At 36.5% G+C, this 25452-nt stretch overlaps 1 protein-coding gene across 1 annotated transcript in view; it reads right to left on the minus strand.

The window, feature by feature from the left end:
• Window positions 1-25452, minus strand: part of LOC150084800 (serine/threonine-protein kinase Genghis Khan-like) — a 477571-nt gene that overhangs the window by 36398 nt on the left and 415721 nt on the right. Inside the window, exons 31-35 of the mRNA XM_090376356.1 lie at window positions 23726-23889; window positions 23347-23512; window positions 14957-15064; window positions 14764-14844; window positions 13093-13190 (exon numbers count right to left, since the gene is read on the minus strand). Of these exons, the coding sequence (XP_090232482.1) occupies window positions 13093-13190; window positions 14764-14844; window positions 14957-15064; window positions 23347-23512; window positions 23726-23889 (617 nt within the window). The remainder of the gene's footprint in view (window positions 1-13092; window positions 13191-14763; window positions 14845-14956; window positions 15065-23346; window positions 23513-23725; window positions 23890-25452) is intronic.

A 25452-nucleotide genomic window follows, 5' to 3' on the forward strand; every position in this document is an offset into this window, starting at 1 on the left:
TTGTTAGCCACCTGAGCAGGATCATCAACACTTGACCCATCAATATCAAGTGGACCAATCTGATTCATCCCTTTCCTTCTAGAGTTTACATAAGTAAAGAACTCTTTGCTGTTTTTCTTTGCATCCCTTGCCAAGGATTTCTCGTAATCTGCCTTCGCCTGCCTAACCTCCTTTGTAACTTGGTTGCATATCAACTTGTATCTATCATAGGCTTCTGTGTCATGTGTTAATTTGTAAGTATCCCATGCATTTTTCTTCTCTGCCATATGCCTCATTAGTTCATCTGACATCCATTTTGGCCTAAACCTTGAACAATATTTCTTAGTTGGTATGTAAAGCCTAGTAGCTTCCAAGATAAGTTCTTTGAATGCTTCCCATTTTGAATTTGCTGTTGGTAACATCATCATTTGGTCCCACTGTATAGAATTTAAATACTGTCTCAGTCCATCGTAGTCGCCTTTACGGAAGCAATAACCCTTCCCTTTACCCCTAATGGTAGTATTGGAATTATATTTCCATCCCTTTGGATATTAATTCTCTTCACTCCTGTTACCCCTTGGCTTTTCAATTCTTCTGTGAGCTCTTCTTCTGACACATTTAAGAGGTCGGTCCCACTCGGAGATCACTCCTCTGGAAGAATTCAGCATGTTGTGTGGTATTACAACTTTCTGTTTCCACTAGCATGTTCCCGGATCTCAGGCGTCGAACAGAATTGGGAGATCCTACTAGACCCTCTAATGTTTTCTGAATTACAAAGGGAGACATGCCTCCTAATGTCTGATCTCCTGTCGCATGTATAACAATGTATGTCGGTATTTTTGGTGGGTCCATATCTGTCTTCTGTCTCTTTGTCTTTTCTGTATCTCTACTTGGTAGGGCTTTCTCTTGAAGCCCTGTAGTATCAGTAGTTATTTTACTACTCATGTTTGCTCTTTTGGCCCTGGGAGTGTTACTTTCCTCTCCCAGGTTACCAGCCCCGCCACGTGGAGGCAAGAGCAGTGCCACTTAGTGACCAAGCGGCTACTGTGTGTTAGATTAGTAAAAGTGAGAATAAGAGAAAAAATAAGAAAGGAGAGTTTCCTTTCTGTGTCTTCACTTACTGATTGTAAGACAAAGAGCTGTTTTACAAAAATGAAAGGAAGTTAACAATGAAAATTAAAGAAACTGGTATATTTTTCCAAACTCTATAAATCGCTGGGAGTTGCTAATAAATCGCTTGGCACCTGGGGCCTCTTTCAGCAGGATAATGCACCATGCCACACCGGCCGGATTGTTCGAAACTGGTTCATGGAAATCTTCCTCATGTTCTGCGAACATGAGGAAGATTTCCAGGTATTGCCCTGGCCTCCAAATTCCCCAGACATCAATTGCATCGAGCATCTGTGGTTTGTGCTGGAACAGCAACTCCGATCTGCAGTGTCTTTTTTTTTTTTTTTTTTTATTAGTTGTTGGCACATCGGCTTCTGTGGCCATAATGTACCTCCCAAAGTTTTTGCATTTTACTGTGATCCAAGCCTGAGGAGGGATTCAAACCCCGCGACCTTTGGGTTGCCAGGCAGGCACTTTACTCACCTGGCTAGCACAGTTAGCCCGCGGAGTCTCAACCACAGACCTTACAGGGGTTAAAGGATCTGCTGGTTACATGTTGGTATCAAATACCACAAGACACATTTAGAACTCTTGTAGTGTCCATGCCTTGCCAGGTACGAGCTGTTTTGGCTGCACGTGGTGGTCATAATGTTTTGGCTCATCGATGTATAATATTCATATGACATATTCAAAAGGTTTCTGGAATCACACACTGGTATTTACATGCTACAGCTATAACATTCTGTGGGATGTTGACCTTAGTGTGCAGGCATGCCAAGTGGGAACTGGCTCAACCACTACACTTGTGTATCACAGTTGATTGACTGCAGAATGTTGCAGTTTGAACAGTGTGCTAACATCAAGTTCTTCTTTAAACTTGGTAGAAGTGTTACAGAGATGCTGTAAGCATTACGGGAAGTTAATGAAGATGATGCTTTGGAAAAAAACAACCATTTATGAGAGGTTTAATTAGTTTAAAAATGGACAAGGAAACAATGAAGATGAATCATCTGGTGGATGACCTTCAACGTCACAAAATGACGAAAATATCAGGAAAGTGAAGGAACTTGTACAAAGTGATAGGTGAACAATGGTTGTCGAGATTGATAATGAAGTTGTGTGCCCCATTCATATTTAGTGGCAAACAGAGTAAACAGTCGTCGACATGATGCGATACTAGGCGCGGACTTACTAAAGAAATTAAGAGCCAAGATAGATTTGGGAAGTGGCACCATTAACTTTGGTAGTAATACCCAGGTGAGTCCTAAAGTAGACAGAAGGCAAAATGCAGGCAGCAGAGCCCAGTATGAGACAGAAAGAGGGGAATCTTCAAAGAGAAGGAGTGTGAAGGAATTAGAAAGGTGTAAGGCAAACGCTGTTGATAAAGTTCTGGTTCCTCAAGAAGAATTAAGGGAATTAAAGAAGAAGAACAAAACTAATAGGAATAATGAGAGAAAGTGCCAAGAAAGTGGAAGGATGTTACATGTGGGAGTTTTGGAAATGAGAGAAAGGGTCAATTTAAATTCTGGAAAGAAAACACATAAAGTGGGAGAAAATGACGATGATGGGAATGATAACAAATTAAATGGAACAACAGAAATTAAAAGAATCGAAGGATTGTGGAAATGCAGAACTGAAGCTTCCAATGAGGAGAAGGCCCACAAACTGAAGGAGATAAACAGGATACAGCAGATGTATTTAGGAGCAGTATTCGATGAAAATATGGGATGGGAGTAGCTTTAGTGAAGCCAAAATATACATTTTAAGTAATGTTCATGTATATAATTGTATATAGAAAATTTAGAAGGGCAAATAAAGGAGTCGGCATGTACTTAGAGATAGATCAGAAAGAGGAAGTAGGGCATTGTAAAAAGTAGGCTAGGAGAGTAGGCTCTCTATCAAGAACGTGTATAAAATTTATATATGGCATATAAATTTTAGGGGGAGAGGAATGCATTGTAAGGACCCATCCTTACAAATATTATTAATAGTGGCTTTGTTAAGTATTAGAAATTATTTGTATTTTTAAACAGTCAGCCTTCAGCAAAAATACTGGGTTTTTAGAAAACAATAGACTGAAAACTGTAGTTCAGACACTCCCAGCCTTAATTATATCTCTTGTTCGGCCAAAAATCTTTAAGTAAGTCTTTGATTGAAATAGCAACGGGTGGGAAACGGTTTCGAACCCACGGAACAATACATTCACTGATCTGGAAAAAATTCATAGTGAAAGTATTCTGAGCGAAGGCAGAACCCCACCCTTAATCAAACAATAGACCGCTACGAAACCTATTTGGGGAAAGAGACAGCACACAATAGTGGAGGATATTCAAAAATGGGAGTAAGTACTTAAAAATTTCATGGGGGATTAAGGGCATGTGAGGTCACAAGAAGACCCGGAACTTCCGGCCATCCTTCTAGAAGGATCGCGAAAATTCTGGATGTTGGAAGTTCAGGCAACAAAGGACAATAGGAATGAAATGAGCGAATGAGATAGGTGATGAGAGGGGCGAAGTAGCGAATGATTGGTTAGAAATGAGAGGTAGTGGAGATACAAAAGGGGATGTGAGGCGAGGAATAGGGGTTCCCGAAAGTTTCCTGAGAGAGAAGGTTCCCGAGAGGTTGTTCCAGTGTTTGTTATGAGGATGGTCCCTAAAGAGGTGGTTCCTGAAGAGTAGGTTCTGATGAAGTTTAGGTCTGTCTGTTAGAGTTAAGAAAGTTTGGCAAAGTTTTAAGATGGAGTAGTCAGTTGTGAAAGGTTAGATAAGTTTTAAGAATAGGAGTGAACGGTTAAGTAGTTGTTTTATAAGGCTAGTGATGGAAGCGACAGTAGAGCAGTATGCGGACAAGTGCGCCAAAAGGAGAAATAGAGCCCTGGGCAAATAAGTGAAGTCTAAGGAGAAATAAAGCCTAGTCCGTCATCAGAACGCAGTGACATTGGCCAGTGTGCAGATAAAGAGAGCCGTGAAGGTAAAGTTGCAGCCCGAAACCGAGTAGCAGTATCAAGGACCATATGATAAATTCCTAGAAGATGTAGATGATGCCCTATTCAGACGAGAACAGCAGCCCCAATAAAGAATGGAAAGCCCCAGCGGAGGGATCATGTCCATTATTAGCAGTGTCTGATTAGTATTCCCATGTATTTAAAAAAAACTCTAGAGAGAGGATAACAAATACAGAAAGAGCAAATTGTAACAGATTTATATATAATAAGAGACATGTACATAAAAATGAGTAATTATGATAAAGGAAGGGGTTTCATAGAGGTAGTAAAATACCCTGATTAATGGAAAGTAAGATAACAGTTTTGGAGGGGAGTAATTAAGGGAGATTATATAGAGAATGTTATATAAATATATATGATGTCTAAAATGTGGTAGAATGACAAGTCAGAAGTAAAGTTGTTAGCATAAACTTAGGCAATGAGATGAATATTGATTTAAAGGATGAATGCGAATGTATTAAGATAAAAATCTAAATAAGAGAGATTTATCATAAATATTGCTAACAGAGGAATAGCCTTGTATAAAGGAAGAGTGGATGATAAGTCTGACCTATTAGAACTTAAGGGCGATTTACTTAGAGAATATTTGTATTAAGTAAATTATGGAAGTATTATTATCCATGTGATGTAGTGAAGGACAATGTAAAAGAGTATAGCTTAACCTAGCCAAACATTTTATATTTGTACGGTGAAGATAATATTATCAACTGTTATATGTACTTAATTATTCACCAATTTATTTCATGTAAATAATCTTAATAAACAAATTAAGATTTGTTTATTAAGTTGTGTCAGTCATTTTGAACACTGAGCCTAGAGTCCAGGTGAGGAATATAACCACTGGAAACTCCCCCCCCCCCCGAAATCTAGAATCTTCTGAGAGATTAACAAGTCAGGTGTTAATGTGGAAGGGGGAGAATTAAGGGGAAAATAAATAAAATACAAAAATAACAAAGAGGGTAAAATAAATAACATTTACATCCCCCCCCCCCACACACAGTTGGACTGTCTGTAGGCTGTACCACACACAACCTGATGCAAGATTTAGGGTTGTGTTGCATGTCTACAAAGTTTGTTCCAAGCGTGCTGTCAGAAGATTAAAAGGACTACAGGCTTTAGACATTGCAGATAATTTCTATGCAGGATCCAAGCTTCCTAGGAAAAGCAGTGACTAGGGATGAGAGTTGGGTGTTTGCCTACAACCCTGAGACCAAGGTGGAATAATCCAAATGGTACACAAAATTTTCCCACAGCCCAAGAAAATCTTGTGCAACAAAATCTAACATTAAAGTCATGCTGTGACTAGGGGCTCATACTACATTTGTATGAGAATGTGCAGAAAAAATTACCTCAAAAAGGGTAGGATGGCTGGACCTAGCACGATGACAACATGCCCAGCCACATGGCAATGGCAGGTTAGCAGTTTTTGGCTGCAAAAAAAAAAAAAAAAAAAATCAGCCATGCAGCAACATCACTATTTCCCCTGATATTGCACCTTCTTGCTGTTCCCTGAACTGAAAATGCAGCTTCGTGGTAGTTTTACTACAGTGGATGATGTGCATGTGGATGGGAGGTACTTTGAAAGTGACTTAGTAAGCATAACTGCTCACTCAATAAACCTTTATATTAAAATTCCAGAAACATTATGAAGAATTGTGGAAAGATCCAACATATCAAAATATCAAACAGAAGAGATACAGTTAGACCCAGTTAGTAACATAGATCCAATAACGAAGGAAGAATTGGAAAAGGCATTGAAAGCTACAAAAAACAGGAAAGCAGTAGGAATGGATGGTATAAATGCAGAACTGATCAAGTATGGAGGAAGTTTTTTTAAAAGACAGGATACTAAATTTATTTAATAAATGTTGGGAACAATATAAAATACCAGAAGAATGGAAGATAGCAAAAATTATTTCAATATTTAAAAAAGGAAATAGAAATAATACAAAGAATTATAGAGGGATCAGCATATTAAATATAGTATAGAAAATATATAGCAAAATAATAAATAATAGAATTAAAATTATCTCTGATGAAATATTAATAGAAGAACAGGCAGGATTCAAGAAAAGAAAGATCATGTACAGATAATATATTTATATTAAAACAAATATTAGATAAACGAAAAGAGCTTAATTTAGAAACACATTTATAGATTATGAAAAAGCATTTGATCGAGTAAACAGACAAAAACTATGGGACATATCGAGTAATAAAGGATACCCAAAGCATCTTACAAAAATAATAGAGTTTATATCAAGGAACAAAAATAGTAATAGATACAGGTAATAAATTAACAGAAGAAAGTATAATAAATCAAGGAGTTAGACAGGGATGTAGCTTGTCACCAACGTTGTTTGATATACATATCGAGGATATGATATGATATGATTGTAAATGGAAAGAGGAAATTAATACAGGGATATATTTAAATACAAAGAATAGGATTAATACACTGTTATTTGCAGATGATCAATTATCTTCACTATTCAAGATAGTGAAGATAATTTACAAAGAGCAGTATTTAAATTAAACCAAATAACAGAAGAATATAAAGTTAAAATATTAACAATGAAAACTGGAACAATGGTTTTTAAGGGAAAAAATACGGCGAAAATAAAAATAGTTATAGTTATAGACAATAAAATATTAGAACAAGTAAAACATTTTAAATATCTAGGATGTGATATAACATATGATGTTGAAGAAGATATGAACCAGAAATTGCTGAAATTTCAAAATATATGTGGAACAATAAAAAGAACTCTGGCTAAGAAAACAAGGAAAGAAACAATTGAAATTTTACAAAGTAATGGCAATACCAACACTTCTTTACGATTCTGAAACATGGATACCGAAACAAAGAGACATTAATAGAATACAAGCTGCAGAAATGAAATTTTTAAGATATGTTAAAGGATGTACAAAATTAGATAAAATACCAAACGTAAATATTAGAAAGGAATTAAAGATTTACTCAATTAATGAAAAAATTATAGAATATAGACAAAGATGGAAAGAACATGTAGAAAGAACGGAAGATAATAGATTCCCTAAATTAGCTTACACATATAGAGCAAAAGGAAAAAGAGACAGAGGAAGACTGAAGAAAAGATGGGCAGACCTCTGAGATCGGAACAGGCGGATCACCTAATCCGTGAAGGAAGATAAGATAAAATTCCAGGAACTTTTTGAATGTACCTCATATAATAAGTGCTTTTTTTTTTTTTTTTTTTTTCCCCCTTTTCTTTTTGACAGTTCATTATATATATTTGAAGAAGGTGAAGATAATGCTGCTGGTGGTATCAAGTTTTGCAGTGCATATTAAGCCTACTTTAGAATGATTATGAGTAATTAAGACAAGCTGTAATCACCTCATTTTTATTGTGGTAAATAGAGACCAGTATTACAGTGATGATTTTGTGGTAGTCATTATGTATGTCTTTTTTTTTTTTTTTTTTTTTTATGTGAACTCCAAACACGAGAGGTATTAGAACCTATAGTACTTAGTACAGTGCTTGGGTTTGAGGTTAAGAAGACGAAAGAAGATATTAGATTCCCTACGGAAGATAATAGATTCCCTAAATTAGCTTACGCATATAGAGCAAAAGGAAAAAGAGACAGAGGAAGACTGAAGAAAAGATGGGCAGACCTCTGAGATCGGAACAGGCGGATCACCTAATCCGTGAAGGAAGATAAGATAAAATTCCAGGAACTTTTTGAATATACCTCATATAATAAGTGCTTTTTTGTTTTTTTTTTTTTCCCCCCTTTTCTTTTTGACAGTTCATTATATATATTTGAAGAAGGTGAAGATAATGCTGCTGGTGGTATCAAGTTTTGCAGTGCATATTAAGCCTACTTTAGAATGATTATGAGTAATTAAGACAAGCTGTAATCACCTCATTTTTATTGTGGTAAATAGAGACCAGTATTACAGTGATGATTTTGTGGCAGTCATTATGTATGTCTTTTTTTTTTTTTTTTTTTTTTATGTGAACTCCAAACACAAGAGGTATTAGAACCTATAGTACTTAGTACCGTGCTTGGGTTTGAGGTTAAGAAGACGAAAGAAGATATTTGTTGACATTGGACTTGAACTTCTGTAGATTGTAATTTTCAGGAAATACGTATGAAGGAAGGTTGTTCCAGAAAACGGCAGTTGAATGAATAAATGAGGAAGATGAAAAGTTGGTTCTGTGGGTTTGAAGTTGGACAGTAAATGGATGTTGGCTAGTGGCGGCACATGTTCGGACTGTTTTGAAAGAAAGAGCAGGAATTATAGAAGCCAATTCAGAAGAACAGTGCCCATGGAAGTATCTGTAGAAGAGGCATGCAGCAGAAACAGTGCGTCTATAAGAAAGCGAGTGGAGAGACTCTGTTAGAGATGAATCATTAATTACCCTAAATGCCCTCTTCTGAATGGAATCAAGAAGCCTGAGAGAGGTTTTGGGGGCACCACCCCAGATGTGGGAACAATATTCCATGGCAGGGTGGATTTGCGATTTATACAGAATGAGCAGCTGTTTGGAAGAAAAGTAACGCCGAGAGCGAAAGAGAAAACCAAGTTTTTTAGATGCAGAGGAAGCAATATTTGTAATGTGCTTTTGCCAAGAGAGATTAGAAGTCAGGGTAATCCCCAAAAGAGATATATCATTTTGCCTAGAAATCGGAGTGTCACTAAAGATAAGCATAGGAGCAGAAGAATCCTTTTTGCGAGATATAAAACAAGACTGGGTTTTAGAAGGATTGAAATTAAGTTATTCTTGCCCCACTGTAAAATTACCTGGAGAACAGTATTTAAGGAAATGGTAGTGGATATTCAAGAAGTTGAAGCTGATTGAGCAGGACAAGGTTTCTCAAAATGGAAAGAGGAATTCAATGTGCTATCATCGGCAAAACTATGGATAGGATTTCCAGTCAATGGAAGAAGGTCATTAATATACGAGAGGAAAAGAGTGGGGGAAAGAACTGAACCTTGGGGGACACCGGCATTAGTAGAGAAGTTAGAAGACAGAGAGCCATCTACCATCGCCCTCAGTGAGCAATCAGAGAGAAAACTGGATAACCAATTACTGAAAACATTTGAAAAACCATAAGATGGAAGCTTGTTTAGAAGACCTTTATGCCAAACACGATCGAAAGCCTTTGAGATGTCAAGAGCTTGTGTTTCACCGAACCTTTCCATTGAATTAGTCCATAAATGGATAATATAAGCCAGAATATCACCAGTGGATCGACACTGACGGAATCCATACTGGCGATCGTTGATCAGACAGAAGGTTTCTGGGTAGTCTAAGAGTTAGGGGTTAATTAATTTCTCCATTACTTTAGAAAGAGTAGAAGTAATTGCAATGGGACGATAATTGGATGGGAGGGATTTGTCACCCTTTTTAGGAACTGGCTGGATATGAGCAAATTTCCAAGCAGAAGGAAAACACCTTTAGAATAAGAAAGTGAAAAAAGGCGGCAAAGAATAGGAGTAAGTTCAGGAGCACAGGTTTTGAGAACAAGTGGAGAAATACCATCAGGACCTGGAGCTTTCTTAGCATCAAGATTCATCAAAATCCTTCTGATATCCTTTTGACGGATGACCACAGGAGGCATTGAATGGAGCGTGTTGGGAATGGGGGGAGGTGTTTTACCAAGATCATTAATACATGAGCTGGAAGAAAAATGAGATGCTAACAGGTCAGCTTTATCCTTGGCTGAAGTGGCAACAGAACCATCTGGTTTGGACAGTGGTGGGAGCAAAGATGGGCAAAAGTTGCGGCCAATAGCTTTGGCAAGAGACCAGAATGCTCGGCTACCATTAGGGCAAGAAGCAAGTTTTCTACTCTTAGCCTGTTCAAACTCTAGTTTGGACTGATTAATAACTGCTTTACAACTGTTGCGAGCTTTGGTGTAGGCAGAAAATGAAACTGAAGAATTAGAAACAAGCCAATTACGATATGCAACATTCTTCTCTTGGACAGCCTTAGCACATTTATTGGAAAACCAAGGTTTAGATAAAGGACAAGATTTTAAAGTGGAGTGTGGGATAAGGGATTCCATTCCTGCAAGAATAATTTCACTGACATGATCTGAGCAAAAGTTGACATCAGAAGTTTTGAGACAGTAATCCGACCAAGGAAAAGAAGAAAAGAAGTCTCGCAGGTCATCCAATTTTGCATTCTTGTAATGCCAAACAACACATGGTTGGGAATAGCCATGAGATAAAGGTTCCATTGGAGAAGAGACAATCACCAAGTTGTGATCTGAAGTGCCTAAAGGACCTCTCACTTCGACCGTGTACTTAGAAGGGTTGTTTGTGAGAAAAAGATCAAGCATATTGGCTGTATGATTAGGATTGTCCGGTATTCTTGTAGGTAAATGAACAATCTGTGCTAGGTCATTAGTAATTGCAAAAGCCTCAGCATCTCGACCTGCTGGGTCGGTATGACTAGAAAACGGAAGCCATCTGGAGTTGTGAACATTAAAATCACCAAGGAAAATTACTTCACTGTTAGGCAAGTTGGACTGGAGAAAGTCAAGTTGCAAAGAGAGGAAATCAAGTTGCAAAGAGAGGAAGTCAAAGAGCTCCAAGTGATTAGTGTTGCTGGGAGAGACAACAGATGAATTTGACACAATGAGGTAGAGAGATTTTAAGCCAGAGAAGATCAAAGAGAGGAGATTCCAAATTGCCAAGTCTCTGACGGGGAATATCAGAACGGACATATGCACAAGTACCACCTTTGAGGTGAAAGGAATCATACAGCGAATAATTTGGGCATCTGAGATGAGCAGTAGATGAATCAACCGATAACAGATTCTGTCAGAAAAAGTACATGGGGTCTGGCAGACTGCAAGTGGAAATGGACATCATTGAGATTAGAATTGAGACCACGTATATTTGTGAAATGAATTAGGAAGTCCTTGGGAGGTTCAGATCTTTTCGCAGATAAGCTTGCTCTATTAGTTTGACATTTCATTGTGTATTCAATAGTAAGAAAAAGTAGGTGGGACATGCTGTATGAAGTAATGAAATTTTTGGATATGGCGTACATGTGATAAGAATATACCCAGATCCTTGACATAACATGGCCTCTACAATGCTCTCCGCATACACACTACTCGGACTCCCTCCAGTCACTATCTGGCAGAGTAGAGGTAGCAAGGTTATACATTAGCTGATCCGGAAGCTTCCTAGAGAGTTACCAATAGGTTCAGTCCGGTGTACTAACTAGCGGCCGGCCTGCGAACACCGTTTTAGAGCTGTACCCTCGAAATGTAAGGAATATTGGATCTCGTCACGACGTTCATCATAACCTCAAAAGTCATCAATCATACTGCATGATGGAAGAGATAGGGAAGGGTTGACCGGAACTTAGCTCTAGAGACTAAACATGGGTTCCACCACTTCAAGCCTCCAATAAGCAAAGTGATGGTATTTCACCGGTTGATGAGAGTCATCTACCACATAGTACTGCCTGGTAACATAGAGGGGCGGCGTTCCTCCATGTGGTGTGGGCGCCATACCTCGACCCCTGCTTACGTTGGTTCACACCTGGGTGGTCATCCACCATGTACTTGTGCATGGAGGTTATACCCAGGATTACTAACAGTCCCACCATCGTGAAGGTGCAAGCAGAGGATTTGGTTGTCACAGACCGTCCGGACTTCGCCCAAATTGGGTCCACTTGACTTGAGTGTCACCCGAATATCAGTTCCATCAGCGTTTTAGACTCCCAGGTAGCAAGTACAGCTTGTCTGGCATATCTGAGAGAATGTCTGTGACAGCCCCAAGGACCAAAGAAGAGTCTTCAGAACTGGATGATGAATCTGGTGAATAGGATAATTAGGACTACACCACAGAAGTCTGGTCAAATACATCACATTTCTATAATCAGCATGAACTGGGTCTAACCATATCTAATGCAGAGCTCCTGATATCTTATTAAAAGATGTAGAATATAACTGATCCCAGCTGCGAGACTTCCACATACAGAAAAATACAACAACAATATTGTATCATTACTTTTTTTTTTTGTTCTATTAGTCATTAAACGATTTTAATCCAACCATTTATATTTATTTCCTGATTTCTCAGTGACACAGTATTATTGTTGTATCATGAATCCTGGGTACGTAGGTCTTTTCCCTGATATACAGAAAAATGTTTTTATGGTGGTGCAGAATCCTTGTGCTACTGTTTTAATTTGATTGTCTTTAGGAAGAAATTGGTATTACTCACAACCCAGAATGGCTTCTTTTTATAAAGTTCAGGTAAAAAGTTTGGAATGTGGGATGCAGCTATGACAGGAAATTATATCTGGTTCTTTGTTTAGCATGATCATGCTGACCACATTAAATCACAAATTAAAAGTAGAAACCCTCCTTGGGTTAATCAGAAAATTTTTAAAGAAATTTTTCTGATTAACCCAAGGAGGGTTTCTACTTTTAATTTGTGTTTTTTTTTTTTATATGTTCGTTGTTCACTTGTAACAAGGATTAATATTCTGTTCTGTAAAGAAGGTAAACATTATTAATAAATTTATTAACAATATATAATTTATAAATCTGATGATACAGTATTATTGTATATTTACTTTTCTTTCGTTTCTGGGAAAACTATTGATGCTATGTAAAAACTAAGGTTATATTTTGAATCTACATACCCAATTTCATAAAAAAATGTCAGGAAATGCAGATAAACCATCTGAAAATATTTGAAAAACTCTCGAAAAATTTGTTACACAATGTAATTAGTACACTGGCAATGTATAATTGGTGAACTGGAGTTTGACAGGTGCACATGTGAAGGAGCAAGGTTACAAGATATGTGATAAAAAAACTAATGTCAAGTATTTTAAAACAATGTGTGTACTTGAAATCACTAATAAGTAAACTAACAGGCAGTAATCATTATCTATTATAATTAACACATTAAAAAAGATGGTTCACCAAATTATTATAAAATTCTACTACTGATGGAATAATAAATATTCACTAATTACCTTTTTTAATGTAAGTGTTTGTATCCAGTCTCCAGTAGAAACTTCAAAAATGTCTATATGTGTCTCACTATATACACAAAGAGAATCATCTGCATAACCTGTGAATCAAAGAAAAATTATAATCCGCTTATTTAAATATCACTTTTCTTATTCCACATTAGCTCAAAATCAGAGTATGATAGCTGTTAAAGCAAGAACATACAAGGAACTATATGTTCTTGCTTTAACAGTTAATTTTATATTTGAAACAAAAACCTCAAAGCAATGCATTACGCTAACATTATGAAATAGGCACCTAGGAAAATGGTTATGCTCATGCACTCTCTCAGAATACAGATGAGGAATTTTTTAAAATTTCTCATCTGTATTCTGAGGCGAGACTGGGTCAAAAATTCTTACCGGGAAAAACAAAGAAAATGTATCGGAGGTCAGAGTGTAATATTGAAAATTACACCACCGAGGTTTCCCCAGTAAGCCAATATCGGCCTTATCATTTTCAGAGGATAATCTGCCCCTGAAAACAATATAGGCCGAATGAATTTTCACGACCAGTTGGTAATGTTTTGTTTTCGATACTTTTTACCATTAGCAATGGGCCACTCTTTTTTGGCCTTGATGCATTACCAAAGAAAAGCAACACTGCTATACCATCACAAGAGGACATGAAAGAAACAAATGTCTTGCTGATATTATTTATAGAAGAAACCCTTTACGGTATTTTTTGCTCTTTGAAATCTATAAATTTAAGACGCTGATTTGTTTCTGGGATGGCAACAACCTACAAGAGAATAATTTTTCTCTGGACAATCACAAAATTGTTTAGTTAAGAAAATACACTTGTTGCATAAAATGCAGATTACCAATATCAAATGGCCAAGCAGAAATCTGAAAAGCTATCTATATGCAATAAAATAGAAAAATATTCTGATAATTGATTCTGAATATACTGATTCTGAAACAGGATGGCTCAAGATTTCTGATATTTTGTGCATACGATATTAAAAATCATCTGAGCTAAACATAAGCCATATAAGATGACATACTGAATGTAAGGGTGCCTCCATAGCCAGGTGGGCAGGAGCAGCAGTGCGTAGCACACGCTTCTTGATTAGACTGGAGTTCGAGCCCGTGACTACCAAATACGGAGGATGTGGAAAGGTCAGGGAATGACCACCACATATCCCCAGAGCAATATGGCCTTAGTTGCTAATGCTCCTAAAAAACCAAATAACAACAACAACTGAATGTAAGCTTCATCATACATTCAGAATGTCAGCTCAGTGAAGTATGAATTTATATGTATAATGTTTTGTCTCTGCATAAACAGGGACTGCTTGCAAGAGAGAAACTGTACAGGTTAAAAAATATATCTAAAAGTCATCTCTAAAAATTTTACATATGATATATATAAAAATAAGCCCGTCCTGGTGCAATCATGATCAAGTGCAAAGATTTTTAGGATTAACTCCATCCCATTTTTATATTTTATACTTTTTCATTTCCTTTCTTGAGACTTAAATATTCTGAAATTCTGTTACTGAATTTTTAAAATTATCAAAACTGGCTACTTCATTCCATGGTGACAGTGACTGATTGCTAAGTGAGATTTAGGAATTACACATCTTTTGAAGAACACAAAGAATGAAAAATAAAAACATACAAAATACTTACTAACTGCTACTGGTGTTGCAGGAAACATCAATTCTTTTGCTCTAGACTTCATTCCCTGATCATCTACAAAGACTCCGAGATCTTAAATAAAAAAAGACAATCCTAACATCCGAGAAAAGTTTTCATTTATGACTTAAAAAAACACTACAATGAGAAATTTATTCAATAATATATAAAAAAAGCAAGTACTTACTACTGAAGACCAGTAAGTATTCATTACTTGGTAATTCAATTGCTATAAGAGGATCCATAGGTTGGTGAACGAGAAAGGATAATGAACTACAGTAAGGATTAATCAGACCTGAAAATAAATGCAATGTGGTATTAAATGAAAATTTTCTATAGGAAGCCAACAAAGTCCAACATAATGTAATACACAAATATATGAATTTTTTAAATGAATGCAAGCTTAATAAATATTATCTAAAGTCACCTCTAAAAATTTTATATATGAAATATATATATAATATTTTAGAGGTAAAGTCATTAAAAATTCAAATACGCAGAGTAACGTATCAACTGTGTGGTACTACACTGACAGTGGTAGAGAGTGAAATGGACCTGGAGGTAATTGTGCAGGCAGATATGAAGTTTTCGGAGCAGTGCAGACAGTCTGCAAGAGTAATAATTGGTGTCTTGTCAATGATATATAGGAATTTTTCTAGCAGGGATAAGGAGATGATTATTCCCTTGTATAAGGCAATGGTCAGGCCACACCTAGAGTACTGTATACAGGCTTGGAAACCTCATTTCAAGAAGGATGTAGAGCTGCTGGAACGAGTACAGAAAAGGGCAACAAGATTAGTGAATGGAACAAATGGGTGCTCTTACGAAGAAAGGCTTAAGTTTTGCGAATTACAGTGTCTGGAGACTAGGCACCAGCGAGGTGATCTGATAGAGATGTACAAAGCCTTGAATGGTTTGAGCATGCTCAATGCTGATGGGATTCTTCCTCTTGCTCAGAATAATCACCTGAGAGGGCATAAATTCAAATTGAGGAAAGACAGATGTAGGATAGATGTGTGGAAATTTGCCTTTAGCCAGCGGGTGGTTGGTAGGTGGAACAGATTTCCATCCCTTGTCGTGGAAGTTGATAGCCTAAATAAGTTTAAGGCTCAGCTGGACAGGTATTTCGAACGAACAGAGGGGTGAAGTGGAAGTGGTTATTTTTTATTTATTTATTTTACTTTTTTTTTTTTTTGGCTGATGCTGCATAAGCTGGCTTTCTTGCATCAAATGCCTCTACTAATGCTAATGCTAATATCAACAGCTGCAGTGCTATGGGGTGTGGCGTTATCACCCATAAACACAAACTCGGGGCCAATGGAACTGCGGAACAGATGCACATGGGGAAGGATTACTTCAGTACAGTAGTGTGTACCGGTTATAGTACTGCCTTCCAGTATCTGGAGTTATGTATGTCCATCCAAGATAACGCCTCCCCAGATGAGAACACCTCGACCGCCACATCGATCCCTTTCAGTGATGTTTGCAAGGTGATACTGTGTGCCAACCTTTTGCGAGATTAGCTAATGTCCAGAATCACCGATGAGACTGAATCTACTCTCATCGGTAAAGAGTACCTTAAGTAAAGATTTTTTTGGTTGTAACCTTTAGAAATTGTGTTGGTCTTTTAAATTTTGCACACCAGTGTAGGAGTTACATATGATAAGGACCAATCATCAGGAGTTACATCTCCTAAAACCTCTTATTGAAGGTTTAAAATTTGTAAACTAATAAACTCCAGATGTTGCCCCCTAGATTATGTGCCTCTGTGCAGTGCACAGCCTGCACATGGTAGCAACGTATCTTGACACAAACTCTATCAACCTCTATTAATGCATATCACCATGATTTTTGCAATATCAAAATTATAATTCTATTGAATAGTATCAAAATTACCCTCAAAGGTGCAGTTACAGGTGTTTTTATATGATTTCACATGCTTGCAAGCATGGTTAATCAAGTTCAAAAGGTTGAAAGGTCATTCAGTCTTAGAATATCAGTGCTCTTCTAAGCACAACTGTAATAAAGCATTGCCATTTTATCCTATTAGAACTTTTAACCTTACTTTTAAAAGGGATTAAATGTAAACTATGTAGTATAGCAATTTTTCTAAAACGATAATTTTTAATTATTTACTAACTTACATAAATATTTTATCGTATATAAAAATTGTATATAAATATTTTATGTATTCATATTTAAAAATGTTTGTAATATTTTGTAATTCTCCAACCATCGCTCATTACTTTAATGGTGTAACCATAAAGTAATAAGCGATTTTTATTTTGCAGTTTAGGCATGTCACTTTTTTTTTTTTAAATGAAAACCCCAAACATGAGAGGTATTAGAACCTATAGTACTTAGTACCGTGCTTGGGCTGGAGGTTGAGAAGACGAAAGAAGATATTTGTTGACATTAGACTTTAACTTCTGCAGACTGTAATTTTCAGGAAATATGTATGAAGGAAGGTTGTTCCAGAAAACAGCAGTTGAATGGATAAACGAGAAAGATGAAAAGTTGGTTCTGTGAGTTTGAAGTTGGACAGTAAATGGATGTTGCTGGTGGCGGCACATGTTCAAATTGTTTTGAAAGAGAGAACTGGAATTATAGAAGCCAATTCCGAAGAGCAGAAACACAGTACGTCTATGAGACAGCGAGTGGACAGACTCTGTTAGAGATGAGTCATTAATTAACCTAACTACCCTCTTCTGAATGGAATCTAGAAGCTGAGAGAGGTTTTGAGGGCGCCGCCTCAGATGTTGGAACAATATTCCATGGTAGGATGGATTTGTGATTTATACGAGTGAACAGCTGTTGGGAAAAAAGTAACGCCGAGAGCAAAAAAGAAAACCAATTTTTTTTTAGATGCAGAGGAAACAATATTTGTAATGTGCTTGTGCCAAGAGAGATTAGAAGTCAGGTTAATCCCCAAAAGAGATATATCATCTTGCCTAGAAATCAGAGTGTCACCAAAGATAAGCATAGGAGCAGAAGAATCCTTTTTGCGAGATATAAAACAAGACTGGGTTTTAGAAGGATTGAAATTAAGTTATTCTTGCCCCACTGGAAAATTACCTGGAGAACAGCATTTAAGGAAATGGTAGTGGATATTCAAGAAGTTGAAGCTATTTTAGCAGGGTAAGGTTTCTCAAACTGGAAGGTGGAATGCAATGTGCTATAGTCAGAAAAACTATGGATAGAATTTCTGGTCAATGGAAGAAAGTCATTAATATACAAGAGGAAAAGAGTGGGGGAAAGAACTGAATCTTGGGAAACACCAGCATTAGTGGAGAAGTTAGAAAACAGAGAGAGGAGAAGAAACAATCACCAAGTTGTGATCTGAGGTGCCTAAAGGACCACTCACTTCGACCGTGTACTTAAAAGGGTTGTTTGTGAGAAAAAGATCAAGCATGTTGACTGTATGGTTAGGACTGTCCGGTATTCTTGTAGGTAAATGAACAATTTGTGTAAGGTCATTAGTAATTGCAAAAGCCTCAGCATCCCGACCGGTTGGGTCGGTATGACAAGAAAACGGAAGCCAGCTGGAGTTGTGAACATTAAAATCACCAAGGAAAATTACCTCCTTGTTAGGAAAGTTGGACTGGGGAAAGTCAAGTTGCAAAGAGAGGAAGTCAAAGAGCTCCAAGTGATTAGTGGAGTTGGGAGAACGGTAGAGACAACAGATGAATTTGACAGAATGAGGTAGAGAGATTTTAAGTCAGAGAAGATCGAAAAGAAGAGATTCCAAATTACCAAGTCTCTCACAGGGAATATCAGAACGAACATATGCAAAAGTACCACCTTTAAGGCAAAAGGAATCATACAGTAAATAATTTGGGCAACTGAGTTCAGCAGTAGTTGAATCAACCGATAAGTGACATTCTGTCAGAAAAAGTACATGGGGTTTGGCAGACTGCAAGTGGAAATGGACATCATTGAGATTAGAATTGAGACCACATACATTTGTGAAATGACTAGGAAGTGTCACTTACCCAAACAGATCTTGAAAAGTTTCGAAGTCTATCATAGAGAAAAGTAGGCAATAATTTTTTAAGAATAAATAATATTAAACTGTGAAGAGTTGGAAGTGATCTGCAAGTTCTCCCTATAAGCAAATTTAGATATTTGCAAGTAGGGAAAAGGATATTATTAATCTTCTTTACAAGACAATGGTTAGACTGCACCTAAAAAAGACAAAACTTCTAGGGAAAGTTCAGAGAAGGTCTCAGATTGGTGATAAGTGCAAAGTGATGCACATGTGGAGAATGGCTCATTTGTTTAAAAGGTATGGATTGCTTTATTTACACCTCAAACAAATCTCTCTTAGATGTCTAGTTTGATAACTACACATCTAAGGGGAGATTTAATTGAGGTGTATAAGGGACTGAAGAGATTGAGTAAAATGAATGCAGAAGGTCTATTCTCCTTCATGGGAAAGACATGAACCAGGGAAAACAAATATAAAATCTCAGGGAATAACTAAAGATTGGATCTCATGAAGTTCACCTATGGCCAGTGGGTTGTCAAATACTGGTATAAGTTGCCCCCCAACAAGGTGGAGGCAGGGAATTAAGCAGAACTGAAGGTTATTTTGTGGGAATGATATAAGATTTTGTTTTATTTTAAGTATTATAAGAATTATTAATATGTATAATTAACCACTCTTCTACCATGTGGAGCTTATTAATATATATTTTATTTAAGCATAGCCTAAACTAATATATACAATTGGGTAACATTTCAGGTATCTTGCTGATACCCATCATCAGACCGTGCTGTTTGGGAAATAGAGATAAAAATTAAAAAGATGAAGGTTACTAATTAGATTTGCATTGAGCAGTTCTAAATTACAATCGCAATTTTTAACAAAGGATCAGTTATAAGATGTATTAACAATTGGTCATTTCTAATTTTCAATAATAATGCTAGTGAGTAGATAAATAATTCAAAGTTATAATAACAAATTAGTAATTGGACATCTCTAAACTTATAGTTATGATATAAAGGAGCAATTCTATGTTACCATTACACAATTATATGAGCAGAACTTGGTTACACCAAGTAATTTTTAAGTTACTTTACTGTTAGCCTATTTTATAAGATGAATTAAAACAATTCTTACCTGCTGCCCACCCTCAGACCTGAAGAGAATGGGAAAGAGGCGCAGTCAGCAGTGCCTTTTATAGGCCAGGGATTCTTATAATTAACCAATAGGAATAGTGCTAAGTTATTCTAGATCCAGGGAGCTTGAAAGCTGACCTCCTGCTCTGATTCCGGGTTGCTGTTGACCCAGGACAGAAGATATCAAAATGGCCGACAACTCCTCTCCCAGATAGTTCCGAAGTAGTTTAGAAGAAGAAGCAAAAACATGCCTCTTCCAAATGATAGACAGCAATATCACCATGGGATACCCAAGACCCCTTTCCAGCCACAGAAATAATAGACCTCATAGATTCTACATGCAGATTTCTGGTCTCCGCATGGGAAACACCCTATCTCCTCTCCTGGCACAAATTTTTATGTCTAAATTTGAAGAAGATTTCTTGGAAAACCAACAGATAAAACCTAAATTCTGGTGTAGATACGTGGATGACATCATAGCCATCTGGAATCATGGTACAATTAAGTTACAAAAATTCTTTGAAGCTCTCAACGATCATCACCAAAAAATCAATTTCAAAATGGAAATTGAGGGCAATGGCCAACTTCCTTTCCTTGACCTCCTTTTTTCAAGAAAACCGAAAGAACTACATATGGAAGGTTTCAGAAAACCCACAGATACTGGCATCAAACTAAACTATAAATCGTGCCATCCTTTCTCCGCTAAAATAGGCATTCTAAAGTCTTTCATCAGAAGAGCCTACAGAATTTGCAAAGAAGATAACATAGAACATGAACTACAAACAATAACTAGGCTTCCCATAAAGAATGGATATCCAATGCACGTCATCAAAAAAGCCACCACAGACACCTCCAAGTCCATTGCACAACCCCAACCTAACATAGACAGAAGAAGAACCTCCATATGTATACCATACATATCATCAATTAGCACCAGAATAGCAAAAGAAGCCAAGAAATTCAGTATATTCACCTTTCACAAAAGTTCAGACTGCATAAAACAACAGTCCAACAACCCCCGACAATCCTAGAGGTCCAATCTATATCCAATCTATAAGATAGATTGTAGGTGTGGAAGTATATATAGGGGAATCTTAAGGATGCCTACAATGCAGAATAAAAGAGCATAAAAAATATGTAGAGTATGGCAGAATCAATCAGTCTGATACAGCTCTCCATGCCTTCCAATGTGGTGACACCTGGAACTTCCATAACACAAGTATTATATCCACAGATAGTCAAGTACAACATAATAAAATTCAACCAAGCATTTCTTATCGAATTACTTGAATCTTCAGCGATCAACAGAAAACAGGGGGTTGAGTTCAACCCACAGTATTTTCATCTCTTCAATGAGAAAATAAGTGAAGAAATAAGGACCCAGGAAAGAAAAAGACAGAAGGCATCCAGAGGTGCAGATATGATACACCGCCCCCCCCCACCCAGAACCAGCATGTATACTATAACGGATGATCAAAATTCAACAGCAACGTGGAACCCGAGCAGGAGGTCAAAGGTCAGCTTTCAAGCGCCCTGGATCTAGGATAACCTAACACTATTCCTATTGGCTAATTATAAGAATCCCTGACCAATAAAAGGCATTGCTGACTGAGTCTCTTTCCCATTCTCTTCAGGTCTGAGAGAGAGAGGGTAGGTAAGAATTGTTTTAATTCATCTTATAAAATAGGCCAACAGCAAAGTAACTTAAATATTGCTCAGTGTTATGTTATTGTTATTTGGTTTTTAGGAGCATTAGCAACTAAGACCATATTGCTTTGAGGATATGCGGTGGTCATTCTGACCTTTCCGCATCCTCCGTATTTGGTGGTCGCGGGCTCGAACCCCGGTCTAATCAAGAAGCATGTGCACTGCTGCTCCTGCCCACCTAGCTACGGAGGCACCATTGCTCAGTGTAACCAGGTTCTGCTCATATAATTGTGTAATGGTAACATACAACTGCTCCTTTATGTCGTAACTATAAGCTTAGAGATGCTCAATTGCTGATTTGTTATTATAACTTATTTATTAATTATTATAAATTATTTATCTACTCACTGGCATTATTATTGAAAATTAGAAATGATCAATTGTTAATACATCTTATAACTGATCCTTTGTTAAAAATTGTGATTGTAATTTAGAACTGCTCAATGTAAATCTAATTAGTAACCTTCACCTTTTTAATTTTTATCTCTATTTCCCAAACGGCACGGTCTGATGATGGGTATTGGAAAGATACCTGAAACATTACCCAACTGTATATATTAGTTTAGGCTATGCTTAAATAAAATATATATTAATAAGCTCCACGTGGTATAAGAGTGGTTAATTATACACATTAATAATTCTTAATGGATAACATCCATGTAACGTCCTTCCCTAACTATATTAATTATTATAATTTTATTTATTTTTGGCTGATGCAAAAAGGTTTCCATAATCACACACTGGTATTTGCACACTACAGCCATAATGTATAATGTACAGCCATATTAATACTAACATAGCTAATGTCACATGGTCTCAAGAGAAATAATATGGACTATCCTGTCCTTTCATGCATTTTGCAGTGAGCAGCATTTAAACCATTTAGTTATTGCAATAGTCATAATTATTCTATTTAGGGAAACTATGATTCACTAGTTTCCCTAATATTGTGCAACTTACAAATAAATAGCCTATCCAAAAGGTTAATGAGCTATTTATTTAAAACATGACACACTACTCTGATAGTCTATGACTTACTGATCCTTCATCAAATAGATGGTCTCCAGTGACAATACTCAGAAAAAACAGCTGTAAAGAAGCTTTAAACATATTGGTAAAGGAGTGCAGCCACATTAATGAGCAAAATGTTTAAAAATAATTTGCTCCTTAATGCAGTATAACTAATGCTATACGGTCTCAGAGATTTCATAAGAGGTTTGAAAGGCTATCTGTCCTTTCTTGCCTTTTTGCAGGGACACAGACATACTATTTCAACAGGAACTTTCTGAGTTTTTCACTTTTGAAATTTCTTCTAGCGATTCTTCCACATTTCATACATATGCAGACTTCTTTTATTTCCTCAAATTTAGCACTGCTGCTGTTAAACTCTGAACCAAAGACAGAGATACCATCTTAGGTGGCTTTTTTAAAGTTTAATTTCTGTCTGGTCAGATTCTGAGAAATTTATCCCCAAACCACTGAAAGGGTTTTTTTTTTATTTATTTATTTATTTTTTTATAATTTTCATGCATCTAGCTTATTCAACAAAATCTCATAGCTACAAGCTGAGAGAACCATTTTTAGGAAAAACTTAATTAATTGTTTAAATAAATCATGGTTCTGCCCCAGAAATTAAACACACTTTACCACTTATTACCTAAGTAAATACTTATTTTGGTACAAATGTGTAATTTTTAATATAAAATTCAAAGGAATTTTCAATAATATAAAAAGAAAAAGCTATCTTACTGATATGGATGTTTTTTTCCTGAAGTGAATAGAGGTAGAAAGCAGACTGGAGACCAACAAGAAGTTTATTTCCTATTGCATCTAGGCACTGTGCGGAAGCATTTAACGCAATGTCACTATGAGATTGATGCCGTCCTTTGCTGCGATTCACTTCATAAACAAGTACCTAGAAATTACAGATGCAATCTCTAAAACATTTGTTTTCAAAACAATGTTCCATGTTTAATTTACTTGTCATGTGACAATTATTGCCTATTATCATATGACCACAATTTATATAAAAAAATTTGTTAATTGTGTACAGAAATAAAATTCAAAAGAACTTATAAAATGTTAACTGTCAAAAGAAATAAAACAATAAAATTCAAAAGAAAATAACCTGCTTTTTGACAGCTACACAAAACAAGTATGAATCCTGATTTCCCTGATTAATTACTGTCGTACAAAATGTTATACAGTTTTTTGTATCTGAAACTTTGGTCCATTCAACATCCTGTCCATCTAGAGCACCAACAGGTATAAGCCTGAGATAGCGCTGTTTGCCTATTGGGATAAGTAAAAAATGGTAATTATGAATATGACCAATTTTTTTGTTTATATTAAACTACAACAAATAGTATATTTAATAATAAATTCTCATAATCTGGATTATTCCTTACACAGAAGAATTCTTCCTTACTATAATAATCTTATAAATTCTCAAAATCACCTGATTACTTAGTTAAACTTTGTAATGTGAGGGTAATTTGTAAAGTTACTTTTATAAATTTATTTCTTAAAGATCAAACAAAAACTAACACATTACACATTCAGGATTGTAGCCTACACAAAAGTTGCTTTTTTTTAAATAATTGCTCTTTATACTGGAGACATCTATCCCACTGGTACCAGTTTATTAATGCCATTTTGGGAGAATTATGTGCCCTACACTTGAAGCCATACCCTTATTGCTTTCATGACCCCAAAATCTGATTGCTGGTAAGGTGGGTTTTTTTGTTTTTTTTTTTTCAATGAAACAAAATAGGTGGTAGTCAGGACTGTACAGTGGATGATGCAAAACCTTCCAAAGGTATGTTTGCAATCAGTTCACTGTTTGCTCAGACACTACTTAAGAGGAGACTTTGATTTTCTCTTTTGATATTCTGTTTCGATTTTGCAAGTGCTGTACAACAAGAATCTGAGATAACAGCAGTTCCATTCTGAATAAAGTTGGTATGGAGCATTTCTTCACTGCCCTGAAAGACAAGACCTTATTCGCAGTTGGTGTTACCTTGAATTTATTCATGGTGATGTCACATGCTTCCACTCCACAAATTCTTGATTTAACTACACCATGTGTTGGTAAGCTCAAGATTCAACTGCTTCAACAATCTTGTTTGGGAATGTGGTGCCCTTTGTTCCAGTTTGTACTTGTCCATTAGACACTTTGGCACTCACCACGACAACACTTTCCAAAATCCAAGCATGCATGGATGAAGCTGAAGATGACAACATGTGAGATTCCCAGCTCTGTGGCTATTCTCACACATGACAAATAGCATGAATAACTGCTGCATCAACATGTTATTCCTGTTCTTGATGCCAAGGTCTCACTAACTATGGAGAATAAGTGACTCACTGCAATTGCCAGGACATTTTGAAAAGATCTCTCTCTCTCTCTCTCTCTCTCTCTCTCTCTCTCTCTCTCTCTGAAAAAAAAAAAAAAAAAAACACACTGATTGAACCCCTGATGGCTTACTTCTGCAATGGTAGTGCTATTTTAATTTAGCAACTGTTGCTCTCTGAAGGTGGTTGCTGCCACCTACTGCTTACGAATTGAACTTTGGCCAACACTGAAATAATAATAAAATAAACTACCTTGTGATGCCCTCCCACCTCATATACGTGCCTAACCAACTGATCTTTGAAATTCCCCAAAAGAAAACTTTCTGCAGCCCAGTCTAAACCTCTTCCCTCATAATTTGAATTTATGGCCCATACTTCTATAATCATTTATAACAGTAGAAATTTCACCCATATTCACTTTACTTTCATTTCTCAAAGCCTTATACATCTCAATCAAGTCTCCTCTAAGGTGCTTAGTTTCCAAGCCCACATATTTGAAGC

The sequence above is a fragment of the Mastigoproctus giganteus genome, chromosome 6 (assembly GCF_048544385.1).
Source record: "Mastigoproctus giganteus isolate SK-2022 chromosome 6, ASM4854438v1, whole genome shotgun sequence".
Classification (NCBI taxonomy): Eukaryota; Metazoa; Arthropoda; class Arachnida; order Uropygi; family Thelyphonidae; genus Mastigoproctus; species Mastigoproctus giganteus.